Source organism: Aspergillus neoniger (assembly GCF_003184625.1).
Source record: "Aspergillus neoniger CBS 115656 unplaced genomic scaffold BO87scaffold_21, whole genome shotgun sequence".
Classification (NCBI taxonomy): domain Eukaryota; kingdom Fungi; phylum Ascomycota; class Eurotiomycetes; order Eurotiales; family Aspergillaceae; genus Aspergillus; species Aspergillus neoniger.
Genome location: NW_020291149.1, coordinates 414,686 through 428,857, shown reverse-complemented (window position 1 = coordinate 428,857; position 14,172 = coordinate 414,686). Strand labels below are relative to the sequence as shown.

General features: G+C 49.6%; 4 protein-coding genes across 4 annotated transcripts; 3 read left to right on the top strand and 1 right to left on the bottom strand.

Moving 5' to 3' along the window:
* Positions 1-1,294: 1,294 nt before the first annotated feature.
* Positions 1,295-2,573, top strand: BO87DRAFT_387842 (histone H1/H5 family protein; the record flags this gene model as incomplete). Its single annotated transcript, XM_025624834.1, has 7 exons — positions 1,295-1,370; positions 1,466-1,491; positions 1,651-1,673; positions 1,799-1,929; positions 2,088-2,146; positions 2,207-2,377; positions 2,439-2,573. The coding sequence occupies 7 exons, from the start codon at positions 1,295-1,297 to the stop codon at positions 2,571-2,573; spliced, it is 621 nt and encodes a 206-aa protein (XP_025478577.1).
* Positions 2,297-2,954, top strand: BO87DRAFT_93353 (uncharacterized protein). Its single transcript, XM_025629680.1, has 2 exons — positions 2,297-2,377; positions 2,526-2,954. Exon 2 carries the CDS (start codon positions 2,650-2,652, stop codon positions 2,905-2,907), a length of 258 nt encoding a protein of 85 aa, XP_025478576.1. The 5' UTR covers positions 2,297-2,377; positions 2,526-2,649; the 3' UTR covers positions 2,908-2,954.
* Positions 2,955-6,531: 3,577 nt separating this feature from the next.
* BO87DRAFT_93052 (1-phosphatidylinositol-4-phosphate 5-kinase) lies at positions 6,532-9,682 on the top strand. Its single transcript, XM_025629679.1, has 3 exons — positions 6,532-7,821; positions 7,886-8,846; positions 8,899-9,682. The coding sequence occupies exons 1-3, from the start codon at positions 6,683-6,685 to the stop codon at positions 9,415-9,417; spliced, it is 2,619 nt and encodes an 872-aa protein (XP_025478575.1). The 5' UTR covers positions 6,532-6,682; the 3' UTR covers positions 9,418-9,682.
* A 1,451-nt stretch (positions 9,683-11,133) lies between these two features.
* Positions 11,134-13,455, bottom strand: BO87DRAFT_93038 (putative transcription initiation factor TFIID subunit 12). Its single transcript, XM_025629678.1, has 2 exons — positions 11,640-13,455; positions 11,134-11,573 (listed from the first exon to the last, which is right to left on the bottom strand). The coding sequence occupies exons 1-2, from the start codon at positions 13,230-13,232 to the stop codon at positions 11,319-11,321; spliced, it is 1,848 nt and encodes a 615-aa protein (XP_025478574.1). The 5' UTR covers positions 13,233-13,455; the 3' UTR covers positions 11,134-11,318.
* Positions 13,456-14,172: the final 717 nt, after the last annotated feature.

Here is a 14,172-nt window from a genome sequence, read left to right as displayed (position 1 = left end):
TCAAAGTCAATGGAGCTCTGGATCACAGAGCAAAGAATGGTCGATCATAGGCCCGGATTTCCCCAGGACCTTTCACTTTCACTCACAAGCTCACTGGATACGCTAGTTCTCAAAGCTGGGTCTACCACCCCCCAATTTCCCCCAAAAGTCAAATCCATAACATCATCTTGTTACCTCGTGACCCCAGAGCCTCTCCGCACGAGGGAAATCAGAACAAAGTGAAACATGAACGCCTCTTGTCCACCCTACCCCCCCAGCCGTTCCATTCATAGTTTTGCGCCCCAGACGTAAAAGACCAATGAATGTGATTGATGCAAGGGGAAAGAGAGGCGTCAAATCGGTTCTATTTTTCTTATGATCATCGCGTGTAAGTTGGGAGTTGATCCGGGAGCTTGATCGGACTGCAGCAGAAGTAATCGGGCGGACACGGATGGATGTGATCTGGAGTCCTCGGGGTTTTTGGGGTTAGAATCAGGGGTTGACTACGTATTTTAGGATTATTTGTAGATGTAGTGAATAATAAGTCTGTGGCAAATTCGAGCATGCTCTTTATTTAATTAGAAATATGAATTGTTGGGTGTGGTGTGAATGCGACTGGAGATGGTGTGGTGGTTGCGAAAAGCATCAATCACAACGGGGACGCCTGATGTTGGGATCAGAATGATTGCGGGTTTCACAAACAACTTTAATAGATAAAAATAATCTAAGGTGGTAAGGTCATAGTAGCGCCACTGGAGAAGTGCTTGGAGCAACTTTTAGCTTTAGAATACTCAGAGGAAAGGGGGGAAATGGAGGAGAAGCGAGCACGCGTAGGAATCATTGCTGGATCATGCGCGTCAAGAAATAGTAGTAGGAAGCAGCAACTCGGCCCAGAAGGAATGCATAGACAATCTACAAGAAGACCTACACGAACATTGATATGATAAAACCAAATTAATTTAAGCCACTACACAACCGAGGCAAATACACAGATAAATCTCACACGCAAAATGAGACGAGGAGAGAAAAAATTTAAAAAAAGGAATGAGGGAAAAAAAAAAGAGGAGAAGGGCGACCTGACGTGTTGTGCTCGATTGTCGAGTTGATCCTGTGTCAACACCCGCTGCCCTATAAAGCGCGGATGCCCCGCGGCCTTCCACCCCTTCCGTCGTCGACTGCTTTTCTTCTTCTTTGCTTCCATCCCACCAAACAACCTTGCTTCTGCAAATCATCTGGTTCATCTCCCTTGTCCATCACTCCTCATCATCTACCTTTTATTTCATCTCAAATAACCCACACCCATCCCACCTTCATCATGCCTCCCAAGAAGACTTCCACCACCGGTACCACCACCACCAAGAAGTCCGGCTCGAGCCACGCTTCCTACCGTGGTATGTTTTGACTGATCTTTCACCACCACCCCATCGCGTAGCATTGAAATTAATATCATTTTTGTCGCGAATGACTGCTGATTCCATGAATATAGATATGATCAAGGATGCTATCCTGAATGTGAGTTAATCACGCTGTTCCCGGTGCGCGTTGGGATGACGGGCGCTGGGCGGGATCTCCGACCGTGACACGTCTACACGGTGCTTAATTGTCCCAACGCCCCATCGGGCTCCTGCTTGTTTCTCCTCCCAAATGGGTCGCTGACTTCTTTCGCAACAGCTGAAAGAGCGCAATGGTAGCAGGTAAGTTGTTTCGTGTTTCTTCTCCCCCGCCCGATGCAGGGTCCCGTTCGCTGGCGACGTGGCAACCTACCACCCTGTCCAGGTCGCGATCTCGGCTGACTCGTCTTGTTTCTCCTCGACTGTAGCCGCCAGTCGATCAAGAAATATGTTCAGGCGAACAACAAGATTGCTTCTGCCTCCACCAACGCCTTTGACAGCCAGTTCAACAAGGCCATCAAGGCTGGTGTTGAGAAGGGCGAGTTCCTTCAGCCCAAGGGTAAGTTAATCCATCGCGCGCATTATTCCCTTTTTAGGTCGCAACGGCATTCGATGCTCTTGACACGGAAGGCCGTGTCTTGACTGTCGCCGTTCGCGTCTTTCATCTTTCCGTCTTGATTTTTGATGGGGAGTGTCAACTGACGCGTCGTCAACCAGGCCCGTCCGGACCCGTGAAGCTTGCCAAGAAGGAAGCTGCCCCCAAGCCTGCTGCTAAGGTAAGGCTCTATCAACAACATCTGGAACTGTTTGAGAGTTATTACTAACGCCGTCTATAGAAGACTGCCACCAAGGCTGCTACTGCTAAGAAGCCTGCTGCCAAGAAGACCGAGAAGACTGAGAAGGCCGAGAAGCCCAAGACCACCAAGAAGGCCACCACCACCACTGCTAAGAAGCCTGTTGGCCGGCCCAAGGCTAACACGGCCAAGCCTCGCAAGGCCTCCACTACTGTAAGTTGTAGACCCATGCCTTCTCACCCCGGACGGACAGGGTATACTAATCTTGAAGCAGGCTCCTGCCGTTGTCGACAAGCCCAAGGTCCTCAAAACCACCAAGAGTGGCCGGGTGACTAAGACGACGGCTAAGCCTGCAGAGAAGGCCACCAAGAAGACCACTAAGAAGGCTGCAAAGGAGACTGCTGCTTAAATCTGTGGGCGCCTGAGACCGTGTTGTCAGAGACCACTTGAACCCGGCTCCTCCTAGTCGGTGATGTGTGCCTCGGATGATCTTTCTCGAGCTATATTCCCTTTGTCTCTTCTGCTGTAATTTTTTTTATTTCTTTATTTTTTTGTTCCTTGGCCACCTTTTGATCAATGGGGGAACTGTTTCTGGGATATGCCGTGGATTGTTTACACTTTCGTTTTCAGTGTCGGTAGGGTTGGCGTCTTGCGATGGATCTTGCACCGGGATATGTTGTGCTAAACTCTTATGTTTCTTTTTGGGACACTTGTCTAAGGACAGGTGTGACGTTATGCAATGAAACTGCTTGTCCATTTCTTCAATTGAGTTGAGATGCAGTGTAGCGAATTCGTAGTCTCCTGGTAGAGACATCCTGAAGTATACCCTGCCAGTGGCGTAGTATTCGTCAACAACTATATCAAGTCGAAGGAACGATCCCCAATGATGCGCAAGAAGATTCGCAACTAGCGCAAATCAAAGAACTAAATATGTACGCTAGTATATAGATATCTATAGTCTATATAGTATACATGGTAGCTCGAAAACAGTCATATTTAAGCTTAATGTATGCATCCGTGGGTGTGCTTAGTATGTGCTAGAAAGAAAGAAGTGGACCGACCGGTGGGTGGACTGGGAACTCGGATGAGGTCACTCCCAATCTAAGTAACTGAAGTAAATACTAGATAGGAATTACTACTTACTATTCGATACCGAAGCGTGGACGGAAGCCGGAAGCTCATTCGACTAGAAAGCCAGTAGATTACTTCCTTCCATACTTACTTTTTAGCACCCGACCGGGTCCTCCCTCCCCCCTCCCCTCCGGCCCAAAAATAGCAAATTGCGCCCACTCAGGTCAACTTTCCAGGTCCATTTTTTTTGCCCCCCTCTGCTGGTTGTGGTTTCTTTCCTTTCCGTGGGATCCGCTGAGTCAGGGATAATTGATTGATTAATTAAGTAATTGTGTTCATAAAAATGATAAGTTAAGTTATTACTCCGTAGTATTACTTCATTTAGGAAGTACTGTTGGTTAACTCCGAGGAGAGAGGTGGGTGTTTTTTTGTGCCTGGGGCTTTGCTTTGCAATATTACGGGGGGTATGTTTGGTGGCCCGGTATTGGGAATACAGAAATTGTCCATGGTGTTGAAATGAAACGAATTGAATTGAATTGAATCGATTCGATTCGGGACGACGTCAAGTGTAGTAAGTATCTTTTCTGCTGCAACATACAGAATGTTCATCCCTGGCTAGGGCTGGGGATGGGTTGTGATTCTCCCGCCTATCGTCAGGTAATATGCGCAATGATTGGATTGATTCGCTTTGCAGGTGACCTGATACATCGTGGGTGGTGGGAAACTCCCTACCTTGTGAGTAGTACCTATTGCGTCAGGGCAAGGAGGAAGTTGGTTTTTGAGGGGGGATGGGGATGATGATGTGACGTTGGCATTACTGGTGATCATCAGTGCAAAATCCACTGGAAAGGCGGGATGGGCTGCTACTATCTAGTATGTTACTGTTAAGGAGATAATATACCACTCAATTTGATTCTGTTGTTGTATCGAATGTCAGTTCTCGAGTTTGAGGAATCGAGTCGAGACACCGGATCGTTGGTTTAGTTAGTAGTCGTTGGTTATCATAGCCCCAGCCACCGTTTTCCCGGAGGAATTCTGACGTTGGCAGCCATAATGCAAGCCAGATGTATCTACTGCGTACATGGCTTGAGAGATGGAAGATCTGTAGCTATCATTTGTCATTTTTTATTGACGAGGGTCATTCCTGCATTGGGCGGGCACGTAATCAGTAAACCAGGGGGTGCGGGCTGGGCTGGGCTGCCTTCCACAGTGTGTGCGTGTGTGTGTGGAGGGAGTAAGTGAGTGTGCTTCATCTGTCCATCCCTACTTTTCAATCGAAGGCAATTATAATCGACGGGGGCGCGGAAAGGCCAGGTGTTGTTGGATATGAAAAGTGTCCCACCAATCTACTCCATACGCTGGAGATCATTGCGACAGCTCTTGCCCCCCCCCAAGATTCAATCAGGGGCCGGCTAGCCAGTCACTTCTCTGAAAGTAGAAGTAGTAGTAGCTCGAACACGATTTTCCAATCTAACATGTCATGGACGGGTGGAGACACGACCCGACAGATGTTCCTTATGCATCCTGGCTGTACGTGCTCGATTAATCTCTCCGGTGGTCGTTGTGTTGGATGGTTATCTCTTGTCTTGCATGCAGCCAGCGTGTGGTAAGGAGGTTTCGGTGGTACCTTACTGTGCCTCGTTCCCCTTTTATTTTATCTGGCATTATCTGTTTGAGTAGTTTATGTATATGACTAGTAGAGACGGAAAAAGTGTCCTTTGTTGTTCAATTGACCAGAACAGCTAGAGAGAGAATCCTTTCAGGGCTTAGTTAAGGGTTCAGTAGGTTGATCGGCTCAGGGCGTGAGGATGGTTAGTTAAATAAATTGATGGATGACCTTTTAGATGTCTGCCTGCGACGGGGTCATCATGCCAAGCCTCCTGATACCACCATACTTACATACGGTATGGAAATACTAGGATGGATGGATGTATGAGTGGTTCGGTCTGTCACGGGGAGGAGAGAGGGGGGAACCCATTGGAGAGATAAGATACCTTGTTTTTTAATTCTGTTGCATATTTGCATGGGGATGGGGTTTGAAGATTGTTGAATGATCTCTCTGACTGCCCAGATTGAGAATCTAACTTCTTTCTTTCTGATGGAGGGTGTGATTCTTACCTAGATATACTACTTGCCATTCATCGGTACACGGATCAGTACCCAACCAACAACCCGAGTAAAGCTGAAGAGTGGAGCTGGTGCTACTCTTTCCTTATTATCGGACCAGACTCACTTACTCACTCCCTCCAAACCGGGTCCTTTCCCCTTCTTTTGCACTTTGGGTCCAACTTTGTTTTTCAGCAACTTCTGGGAAGGAGTTAATAATCATCGTAATAATAACAACCACACATATACAGTAATTTCTCAGATCATATTATTATTAGGCTGGAAAAAAAGTGAGACAGGAAGGGGGGTTTTGTTGTGTTGATGTCAAAAGGAAAAGGATTGACAAATCTTCCCTAGACTTCTTCTTTTTCTTTCTCTCTCTCCTTTGCACTGTCCATTCTTCTTCTCTCTCTCACACACACTCTTTTTACGTAGTTGTGCCTGTCTCTCTCTCCTCCCCTTTCGCGTGGTATTACCATTACCAGTTACCACCAGTTCTAGCCAAGGCACAGTACAAGCCGTAAACTCTCCACGTTCGTTCGTTTTTTTTAGCTTGCGAAATACGGGTACCGTCTCGGACCTTGGCATCTTCTGGAGTCTCTCTCGGGTTGTCTCTCTTTCGCTCTCGCTCTCCCGTTTCGCTCTCTCTCTCTCACTCGCTCTCTCGCTCTCTTGCGTCTTCGCTCCAACTTCATTCTCTTATCCTGCTGCTCTCCCCCCCCATCATTTCGCCATCCTCCTCCCCTCCTCTTCTGTCCATTCCACCAGAACTCGCCTTTCGTCTTTCCCTATCGCTGCCAACCTCATCCTTTCCTTTTCCTGCTTGTCGCTAGTTACTGCAACTGATACCCCGACCGTACAACTCTTCGTTTCTCTCACCTGTTTTAATTTCGATTGTACACCTTTTCCACCCCCCCCGTCACCTTCATCGGACCGATTCTACCAGCCTCCACGCCAAACCTCAAACCGCGGACACGTCGATTGTGTCGTACCATCTGCCTCGTCTAGTGTTCGCCTGAATATGCCTATCAGTCGTTAAACTTTCTGCCGCCCGCTGGCTTCCCCAGCTTAATCCGGGAACTTTGACTGTTCTTGCATTGCAACCGCTGCCATTGATCGATTAATCTCCTCCCCCCCTTCCTCTCGCGCTCTTACCCCCTCCCTTCTACCCGTTGCGTCGCCGATAGGGTCTTTCGACTTTCCAACGACCCGGGACCTCAGTACTCCTACCTGCCCCTAAATCCTGAGGCTAATACCGTCCTTCCCTCATCGCTACTTCCTCCACCCCCGCTCTTCCCACCTCTCTGTCTCCGCTGGACTTCTGAGCCAACCCAAGCGACCATGCCCTCCTTTTCTAACGACGTCGCGTACCAATCGTCCACTGCAACGGCTACTCACCCGCGTCCATTCGACTCACCGCAGGGGAAAACGTCGGAGAAAACGTCCGTCGGAAATACGTTCTTATGGACAAATTGGCCCAATGGCGACACGAACCATCTGGATGCCCCTCCAAATGACCGCCAACTCACCAACGGCAGTGCCTACTCCCTGAATGGTCCGCGCTCTAGTGCCAGCTCATATACGAGGGAATTGCCGCATTCGAAAGACGGCAGCATGCACTCCTTGGGAAATGGTTCGGCCCGGGAACCCAGAGAAGGCGGGAGGCCCTCGACAACATTAGATCGCGATGTCTCGAGGAAGTCTGTCGAAAGAAGCGTTCGTGCAGCCTCTCCGACGGCATCGGTCACCAGTCAGCAGATCAATGGGACGTTGAACCCCCGATCGCTCAACGGCAAGCCGACGGTGAATGGAGACTACCCTCGACCGTCCGCTGATGATCTGGTTGCTCCCGATGTAGTGGCTAATGCTTCGGCGACGCGATTGTCCACCTCTCAGCCTGATGACGCTGGCCGTCTCTCGCCGGATCCCGATCGATTGTCGCCCTCCTCGCCCTCTCAGAAGAGTCCCCATCGGTACTCTTCTCCTCCTGTACCATCTGGCATGGACGGTAATGCGCAAGATCCGAACAACACCGGCCTTCGACATCGACACACGTTGCAAGTCCCACGAAACAGCAGCGGGCGCCGGAGTAGCCGGGACCAAACTGAGGATGCTGCCTACAGCAGCGGTCGGTTGTCTCCCACGGCCGGAATACGCCGTACTTCTTTCAGCTTGGCCCGGCGCGCCACCCGCACCAACCAGTCCGATATGCTTTCCGACGATGCCCCTCCGGACGAAGATGCGGCTCGATGGGCGGAAGCAATCAAACAGAGGCGAGCTTCTAAGAGAAGACGTCGGGATGATGACGATGACGACCACGTTATCGTTGGCACCAGGGTCGACCAGAATCATGTGAATTACGTTACTGCTTACAACATGCTCACCGGAATTCGGTTCACGGTGTCAAGGATCAATGCGAAGATGGATCGGGAGCTGACTCCGGCCGACTTTGAGGCAAAGCACAAGTTCTCTTTTGATATGTATGCGCCTAGGTTATTGCTCACTATATTTGCCATTACGTTACTGATCGTTGATGTTGGACAGAACCGGAAACGAATTGACCCCTTCCGCCAAATACGATTTCAAATTCAAGGATTATGCGCCCTGGGTTTTCCGTCACCTTCGGGCAAAGTTCCGACTTGATCCGGCCGACTACCTGATGTCCCTAACCAGCAAATACATCCTTTCCGAACTTGGCTCGCCAGGAAAGAGTGGAAGCTTCTTCTACTTTTCCAGAGACTACAAATACATCATCAAAACAATTCATCATTCCGAACACAAACTATTGCGGAAGATTCTTCCGGAATACTACAGACATGTCGAGCAAAACCCGAACACTTTGATCTCACAATTCTACGGTCTTCATCGCGTCAAGATGGCCTATGGTCGCAAAATCCACTTCGTTGTCATGAACAACCTGTTCCCTCCTCACCGCGATATTCACCAGACATTCGACTTGAAGGGTTCGATGATTGGACGTGATCTGCGCGAGGAGGATTTGGAGAAGAACCCGAGAGCGACTTTGAAGGATTTGAACTGGGTCCGGAGGAATCGCGAGATACAGTGTGGTCCGTCAAAGCGGGACTTCTTTTTAGCTCAGCTCAAACGTGATGTTGAATTGCTGAAGAAGTTGAAGATTATGGACTACTCTCTTTTAGTGGGTATCCACGACGTGGGACGAGGGAACGAGGAGAAGCTGCGGGACAAGACGCTACAGGTTTTCCAACCCGGGGGTGACCGTGAGGAAGAAGCCAGTCCAAATATGCTGATGCGCACGCCTTCCAAACTGGAGAATGAGCGCAAGGCCCGCGAACTGCGCATGCTGATCAAGCGTGAGCGTCCAGTGCCGCTTGACAAAGCGGCCGCTAAGATGCCCGAGGAGATTCTTGATGAACGGAAATTCCATGTCTTCTATGCCGATGATGGTGGATTCCGCGCCACGCACGAAAACGGTCAGCCCGGCGAGGAGATCTATTATCTTGGAATCATTGACTGCTTGACTCACGTAAGTTGATTGCATTGGAACAATTGGGTCTTTTGACTAACTGGTTGTGCAGTACGGAATGGTGAAGAAGATCGAACACTTCTTCAAGGGTCTTTCACATGACCGAACACAAATTTCGCCTATACCACCAGAGGGTTACGGTGATCGATTCATCAACTTCATCAAGGGCATCACAATGTCCAAGGAGGAAGCCGAACGACATCGGGAAGCCCGAGCAGAGGGTAGGCCCTCAGTGGAGCGTTCCGAGTCTGTCGAACGGACCATGCAAGCAGCTGAGAAGGAGGCTGCCAAGGATGTCTCGCACGCCCAGCCTCGGACGCTATCGACGGTTCGAGACTCGTCAGACCCCAGCGGCGTTGTTGCGCCTTCATTCTTGCCAATCGTTGATGAGGCTGGAGAGGCCAGTAGCGTTGGAGGGCAAAGCCAACATAGTCGCCATGGTCCACCTTCTGCGGCGGAAAAGGAACTTCCTCCGATTCCTCAACAAAATGGGATGCCCTTCGCTGGGAAAGGCAAGGCGGTGTCTCGGAATGAGCAACCTGGCATGGTTTCTGTCTCAGGCAGACAATAATCTCCACGGTGCTAACTTCCAGTCCTTTTTCATGATATCCTCGTTCGCAGCTCATAATGCTTTGTTCATACCCTGGCGCCACGGATCCTCTACTGCTGCCCGCAACGCATCTTCTCCTCATCTTCCACCTTTGTCCCGCAAGCATCTCTGTGATAGTCTCATGTTACCACGATTGATGTGATTCCTTTTGCATCATCGGGCCCTGCCCGTCTGTCAGGATCAACCCTGAAATCCAATGGCTCCTGCTTGATACGGATCATTCCTCTGATCAAATGGTATCATTCGGGGGCTCTACTTTCATTTCTACCAACACTGCATGGCAAGCAATATTCGATCATGTTTTCTAACATCTTTTGTATCAACTACCTGTCTCTCACTCACTTCTATTGTCTGTCTTTTTTTCATCCTCTCCTCTTTCCTAGTGTCATGTCTCGACAGCCCGTTCTGTTGAGTCAAGCTTTCTAGCTTGTGCATTCTGATTTTTGGTCATGGAGAATCAATTGGTATCGACCAACCTACTTGCTTCGACATGACCCACAACTTTCCTGTATCAAATATTTCTACCGCTTTCTCATTTTTTTTGTTCCCTTTGTGCAAACTTCATACTGCTGAACACTCACCTACTACATCTGGATTTCTTATCCAGCCTCACTCTTTGACTGACTATATTTCTTTCCTTGCCCTTTCCACATCTTTTGGCTTAGCATACATTGTCTGGTTGTTTGGCATCATTGGGCCTCTGTTTGATTTGTATACATGGACGGGAGAAGCGACTTGTGCGCGTGAGCAGGTTCGAGCGACTTAATTCTGTTGGTGCTTTCCCACTGATATTCTGCTTTTTCTTTTTTTTCCAGACGCATTCCTCTTATCTCATTGAGCTCGTCTTTCCTTTAGAAGATTGATAGAAGACGCACAGCAAGTAGAGAATTGATACCATCGTCGCCTTTTTTTGTTCAATGAATTAATGTCCTGATACTCTAGAGGTCTTATCTTTAGACTGGAAGCATACGTAGATACTAAGTCCACATGTAGTAGCAATCACCGACTACTCAGATATTCAAGGGGATAAAAGACATCCATAGAAATCTACTACTACTACTCCTACTCCTACTCATAAATTCAAGGGGGAAGATTATATTTCAGCCCACAAATCCAAATCATAATTCATTTCGCACCGACACTACTTTGCCTAAGTGGGTATTTCCATGTTCAAATTGAACAACCAGCGTAAACGAGCAAGGAAAAAGCATCAAAGTTGAGCAGTAAGCAGGAAAACACCTCAATAGAGAAGAAAAAAGAAAATAGAAGAAGGTTCATCACAAGTTAGAGAAGAAAGAAGAAAGACAAAGGAGCATTAAAGAAGAGAAGGCAAAAAAGTACGCCATAGGAAGATAACTATGGCTTGGCTTTGAGAAAAGGGAAACAGGAAAGAAGGCAACGTGAAATCGCGAAGATCGACCAGAGGGTGAATAGAAAGAACACAGATGACGCCATAGCAAGATGCATGAAAAGTTCATCCGTTCCGATGCCATTCACGGACGAGTCGTTAGGATGTGAGTGAGAGTGGGCTGGGGAAGAGAAGTAAAACACAAGAGTAAAAGTAAAGATGAGAAAAATAGAGAAGAAAAAAGACCGCCTGCCGCCTCCCGTGAACGCCACCTCAATCCAGTGATTCAATCATTTCTGGTAGTTGCTGTTAGAGACACTTTTGTTTTATTATGTTTTGGTGTTGGGGTTCGAAAGTTGTGGAGGGAAATCGATAGGTAAAGTTGAGTGCTTTCGTGCACCCCAATCTTCTGTGAGTTTCTCGTCTGTGTGAGAGATAAATCAAAGCTCATAGCGAGCACCGAAAGTAAAGCGCGCGCGTGAAAGTCGTAACGGAAAATAGCGAAGTCGCGTTATTACTCGGCCTTGCCTTGGGTAACCTTAGCAGCCTGGATAGCGGACATCTTCTGGGTCCATCCTTGAGTGGGCTGAGGTTTCTTGACAGTGCGCAGGTCGTCCGTGGAGAATCCAGAGATACGCATATTGTACTTGCGCTCCAAAACAAGCTGAATATCGCGGATCTCGAGAGTCGAGGACGGGCGCAGTTTGGCAAGACGGCAGGCATCAGTGATCACATCGTCAACAAAGTCATCTGCCATTTGAAGGATGAACTGCACACAAGGACAATTAGACTTTTATTGATTCTGAGAAGAATTATGGGAGATAACGCGACTTACCTCTTCGGCATCAGGAGTGAGTCCTTCACCTTCACCACCTCCAGTGACCTGACGAACAAGAATATCCAGCATCTTCTTGCTCAACACGCGCTGACCTTCACCCTCGAGCACGTAGCCAGGGTGTTTCTGAATTGCAGGCTGATTCATGACACCAACTGCGCCGTGACTGGGTCCGCCAGACAACGTGGGTCGAGCAGGAGCCATGTTAACGGGCTCTGGAGGAGGCACGTTCAAGTTTTTCGGAATTGCCATGTTGATGCTACGCGCGTTAGTATCAGCCGAGCGGTTGGGGATGTAGCCCTGGGGGTGAGCGTGAGTGTTGGCCCCAGGCTGGGTAACGTTTTGCTGCTGGTTCATGTTGTTATTGTTGTTGACGTTGTTGTTAGAGTAGTTCTGCGCAGCTTGAGCCATGGCAGCCTGCTGAGACAAAGGACGAGGTTGGACCATGGTCTGAGCCCCAGGAGGAGTGGGAGTTGAACCGTCCACGTTGGGGACTTGAGTGAAGGTGACCTGTGAACCGGGTGGGCCCTGCTGTGACTGTGTCTGGACCTGGACCTGGGCCTGCGGCTGTTGCTGAGGTGCTTGCTGTGGCGGCTGCTGCTGCTGCTGCTGGGGCACAGCAGAGACGGCAGGCGTGGCGCCCTGTGTGGTTGGCGTCTGACCAGGCTGTGAAGTCGAAGGCGACATCGCAGTCTGTCCCGCCTGGTTGCGTGCAGCGGAAACTGCCGAAGTTATGGTGTGAGGAGCCGGAGTAGGGGTCTGGCCTGGATGCATGGTGCCGGGGACACTTGGTGGACGGCCGTCGGCGGGGCCAGCAGCTGTACCGGGCGCAGCTTGACTAGGAGCTTGTTGAGGATGCACTTGAGCAGGAACATGTTGCTGGACACCAGCTCGCTGTTGCTGGGCCTTGAAGGTATCCTGCTGTTCCTTGAATTTGTTCAGGAAGTCGCTTCCCTCGCGGTAAAGCTTCTCCGCCGCAAGTTGCCGGTTCTTGAACTCCTGCACCTCCTCCTGGGTCATATTTCCCGCCGACTGACGCGTCGCAAATTGTTGTCTGAGATCCGCGATCCGCGCCCGTCCGATCTCCTGCTTCTGAAGCGCGATGCCATATCGTAGTTTGGCTTCGGGGAGCCAGGTCTGGGCCTGCTCGTTGCTGATGTTCGGAGGGAGGAAGAACTGCAGCGTGTTGACCTTCTGCTGGATCTGCGGGAGAAGCTGCGCGAAATTCTGCGGATTGACCGACTGCGACCGCTGGACGGGTTGACCTGGTTGCGCAGCGTTTGCCGCTTGCAATTGCTGGTGCTGCATTTGGCGGCTCTGCTGGAAAGCGCGCATGCCTTTCATGAGATTTTGAGAGATCTGGGTCAGTCTCGCATGAGCCTGTTGATACTCGGTAGTCTGCGGTTCCCGACTATTGAGATGCTCCCACAAGGTCCGCACGAGCTGGGTGTGCTGGGCTTTTTGCTGGTCGTTGAGATGAGGGAGCTTCTGGACTTGGTCGGTTCGGATCAGGTTGGAGTGCTGCGGCATCATCGGCTGGGCTGCAGGAGCTTGGGGTTGAGCAGCCTGGGGCTGTGCCTGTGAGTTGTCCATCCTGACAATGATGGTGATTGGGCTGCGTTGTGGGGGGAAAGTGAAGACAGCGATGGGGGGAAGAGGTTGGATAACACTGTTGGGGATAGCGGAGAGCGGGTTTCTCAGGCACGTGTCCCGAGCGCCCCGATAGGCGTTAAAGAAGGTAAAAGGGGATCGGAACGAAACGAGATTAGATGAGATTATGCCTAGGAGCAAAGGCTTTCACAAAATCGCAGCTATATCTCGTCTGAGAGGAATGGAGGAGCGGAGCGGAGGGTTGATGGGGAGGAAAGAAGTGAGAGATTTGGAGATGGCAATTGGGGGTCGGCGAGCCTGAGGCTTGGCACAAGTGCTCACTGCCGATTCTCAATAACGAGCAAATGAAGTGAGGAGAGCCAGTAACACTCAAGTCCCTTTATAACACTTGCTCAACAATAGTTCTGTGGAACTGAACAACGTTTGTTTTACGGATCACTTCGGCTTTTTTGGACACTCTCATACAGTGACGTATGGAATGAGAAACGTCTGAAGCAGCACTGATCTAATGGTTCGGTCTCCTGTTCCGGATGGCGTGAAGCTCTGACGGTGCGATGAGGAGACGCTTTTATATACGCTGTTGCGTAACTAAAGTAAGGCTTACTGAGTAAGAGGGAGAGTGAATAGAGCTCCAGGGGGAAATGCCGATTCTACAAGAGATGAAGCCAGGGCTAGGCGATGGTTATAACAGCTCACTTAAATAATGAATTTTTTTGATTCAACAAAGTAGCACAAGACCGAACGTCTCCTATAATAATAAAACCTCTTGGTGATATGGTGATTCTCCTTGGAGGCTTCCGAGACACTCAATCGGTGCGGATTGGTCATGCCTATACACAAACTGATCGACATCTTTGATGTGCAATGTACCAATCTATTGCTCAAGTCAGCCGCGTAATGCCTGTATGAGACGCATTGAGAT

Excerpts from the sequence above, each read along its gene's own strand:
- BO87DRAFT_93353 (XM_025629680.1), top strand. The coding sequence starts at position 2,650 with ATGATCTTTCTCGAGCTATATTCCCTTTGTCTCTTCTGCTGTAATTTT.
- BO87DRAFT_93052 (XM_025629679.1), top strand. The coding sequence starts at position 6,683 with ATGCCCTCCTTTTCTAACGACGTCGCGTACCAATCGTCCACTGCAACG. Across the intron at positions 7,822-7,885 it reads CACAAGTTCTCTTTTGATAT|AACCGGAAACGAATTGACCC; the intron begins GTATGCGCCTAG and ends GATGTTGGACAG. Across the intron at positions 8,847-8,898 it reads TCATTGACTGCTTGACTCAC|TACGGAATGGTGAAGAAGAT; the intron begins GTAAGTTGATTG and ends CTGGTTGTGCAG.
- BO87DRAFT_93038 (XM_025629678.1), bottom strand. The coding sequence starts at position 13,232 with ATGGACAACTCACAGGCACAGCCCCAGGCTGCTCAACCCCAAGCTCCT. Across the intron at positions 11,574-11,639 it reads TCACTCCTGATGCCGAAGAG|TTCATCCTTCAAATGGCAGA; the intron begins GTAAGTCGCGTT and ends CCTTGTGTGCAG.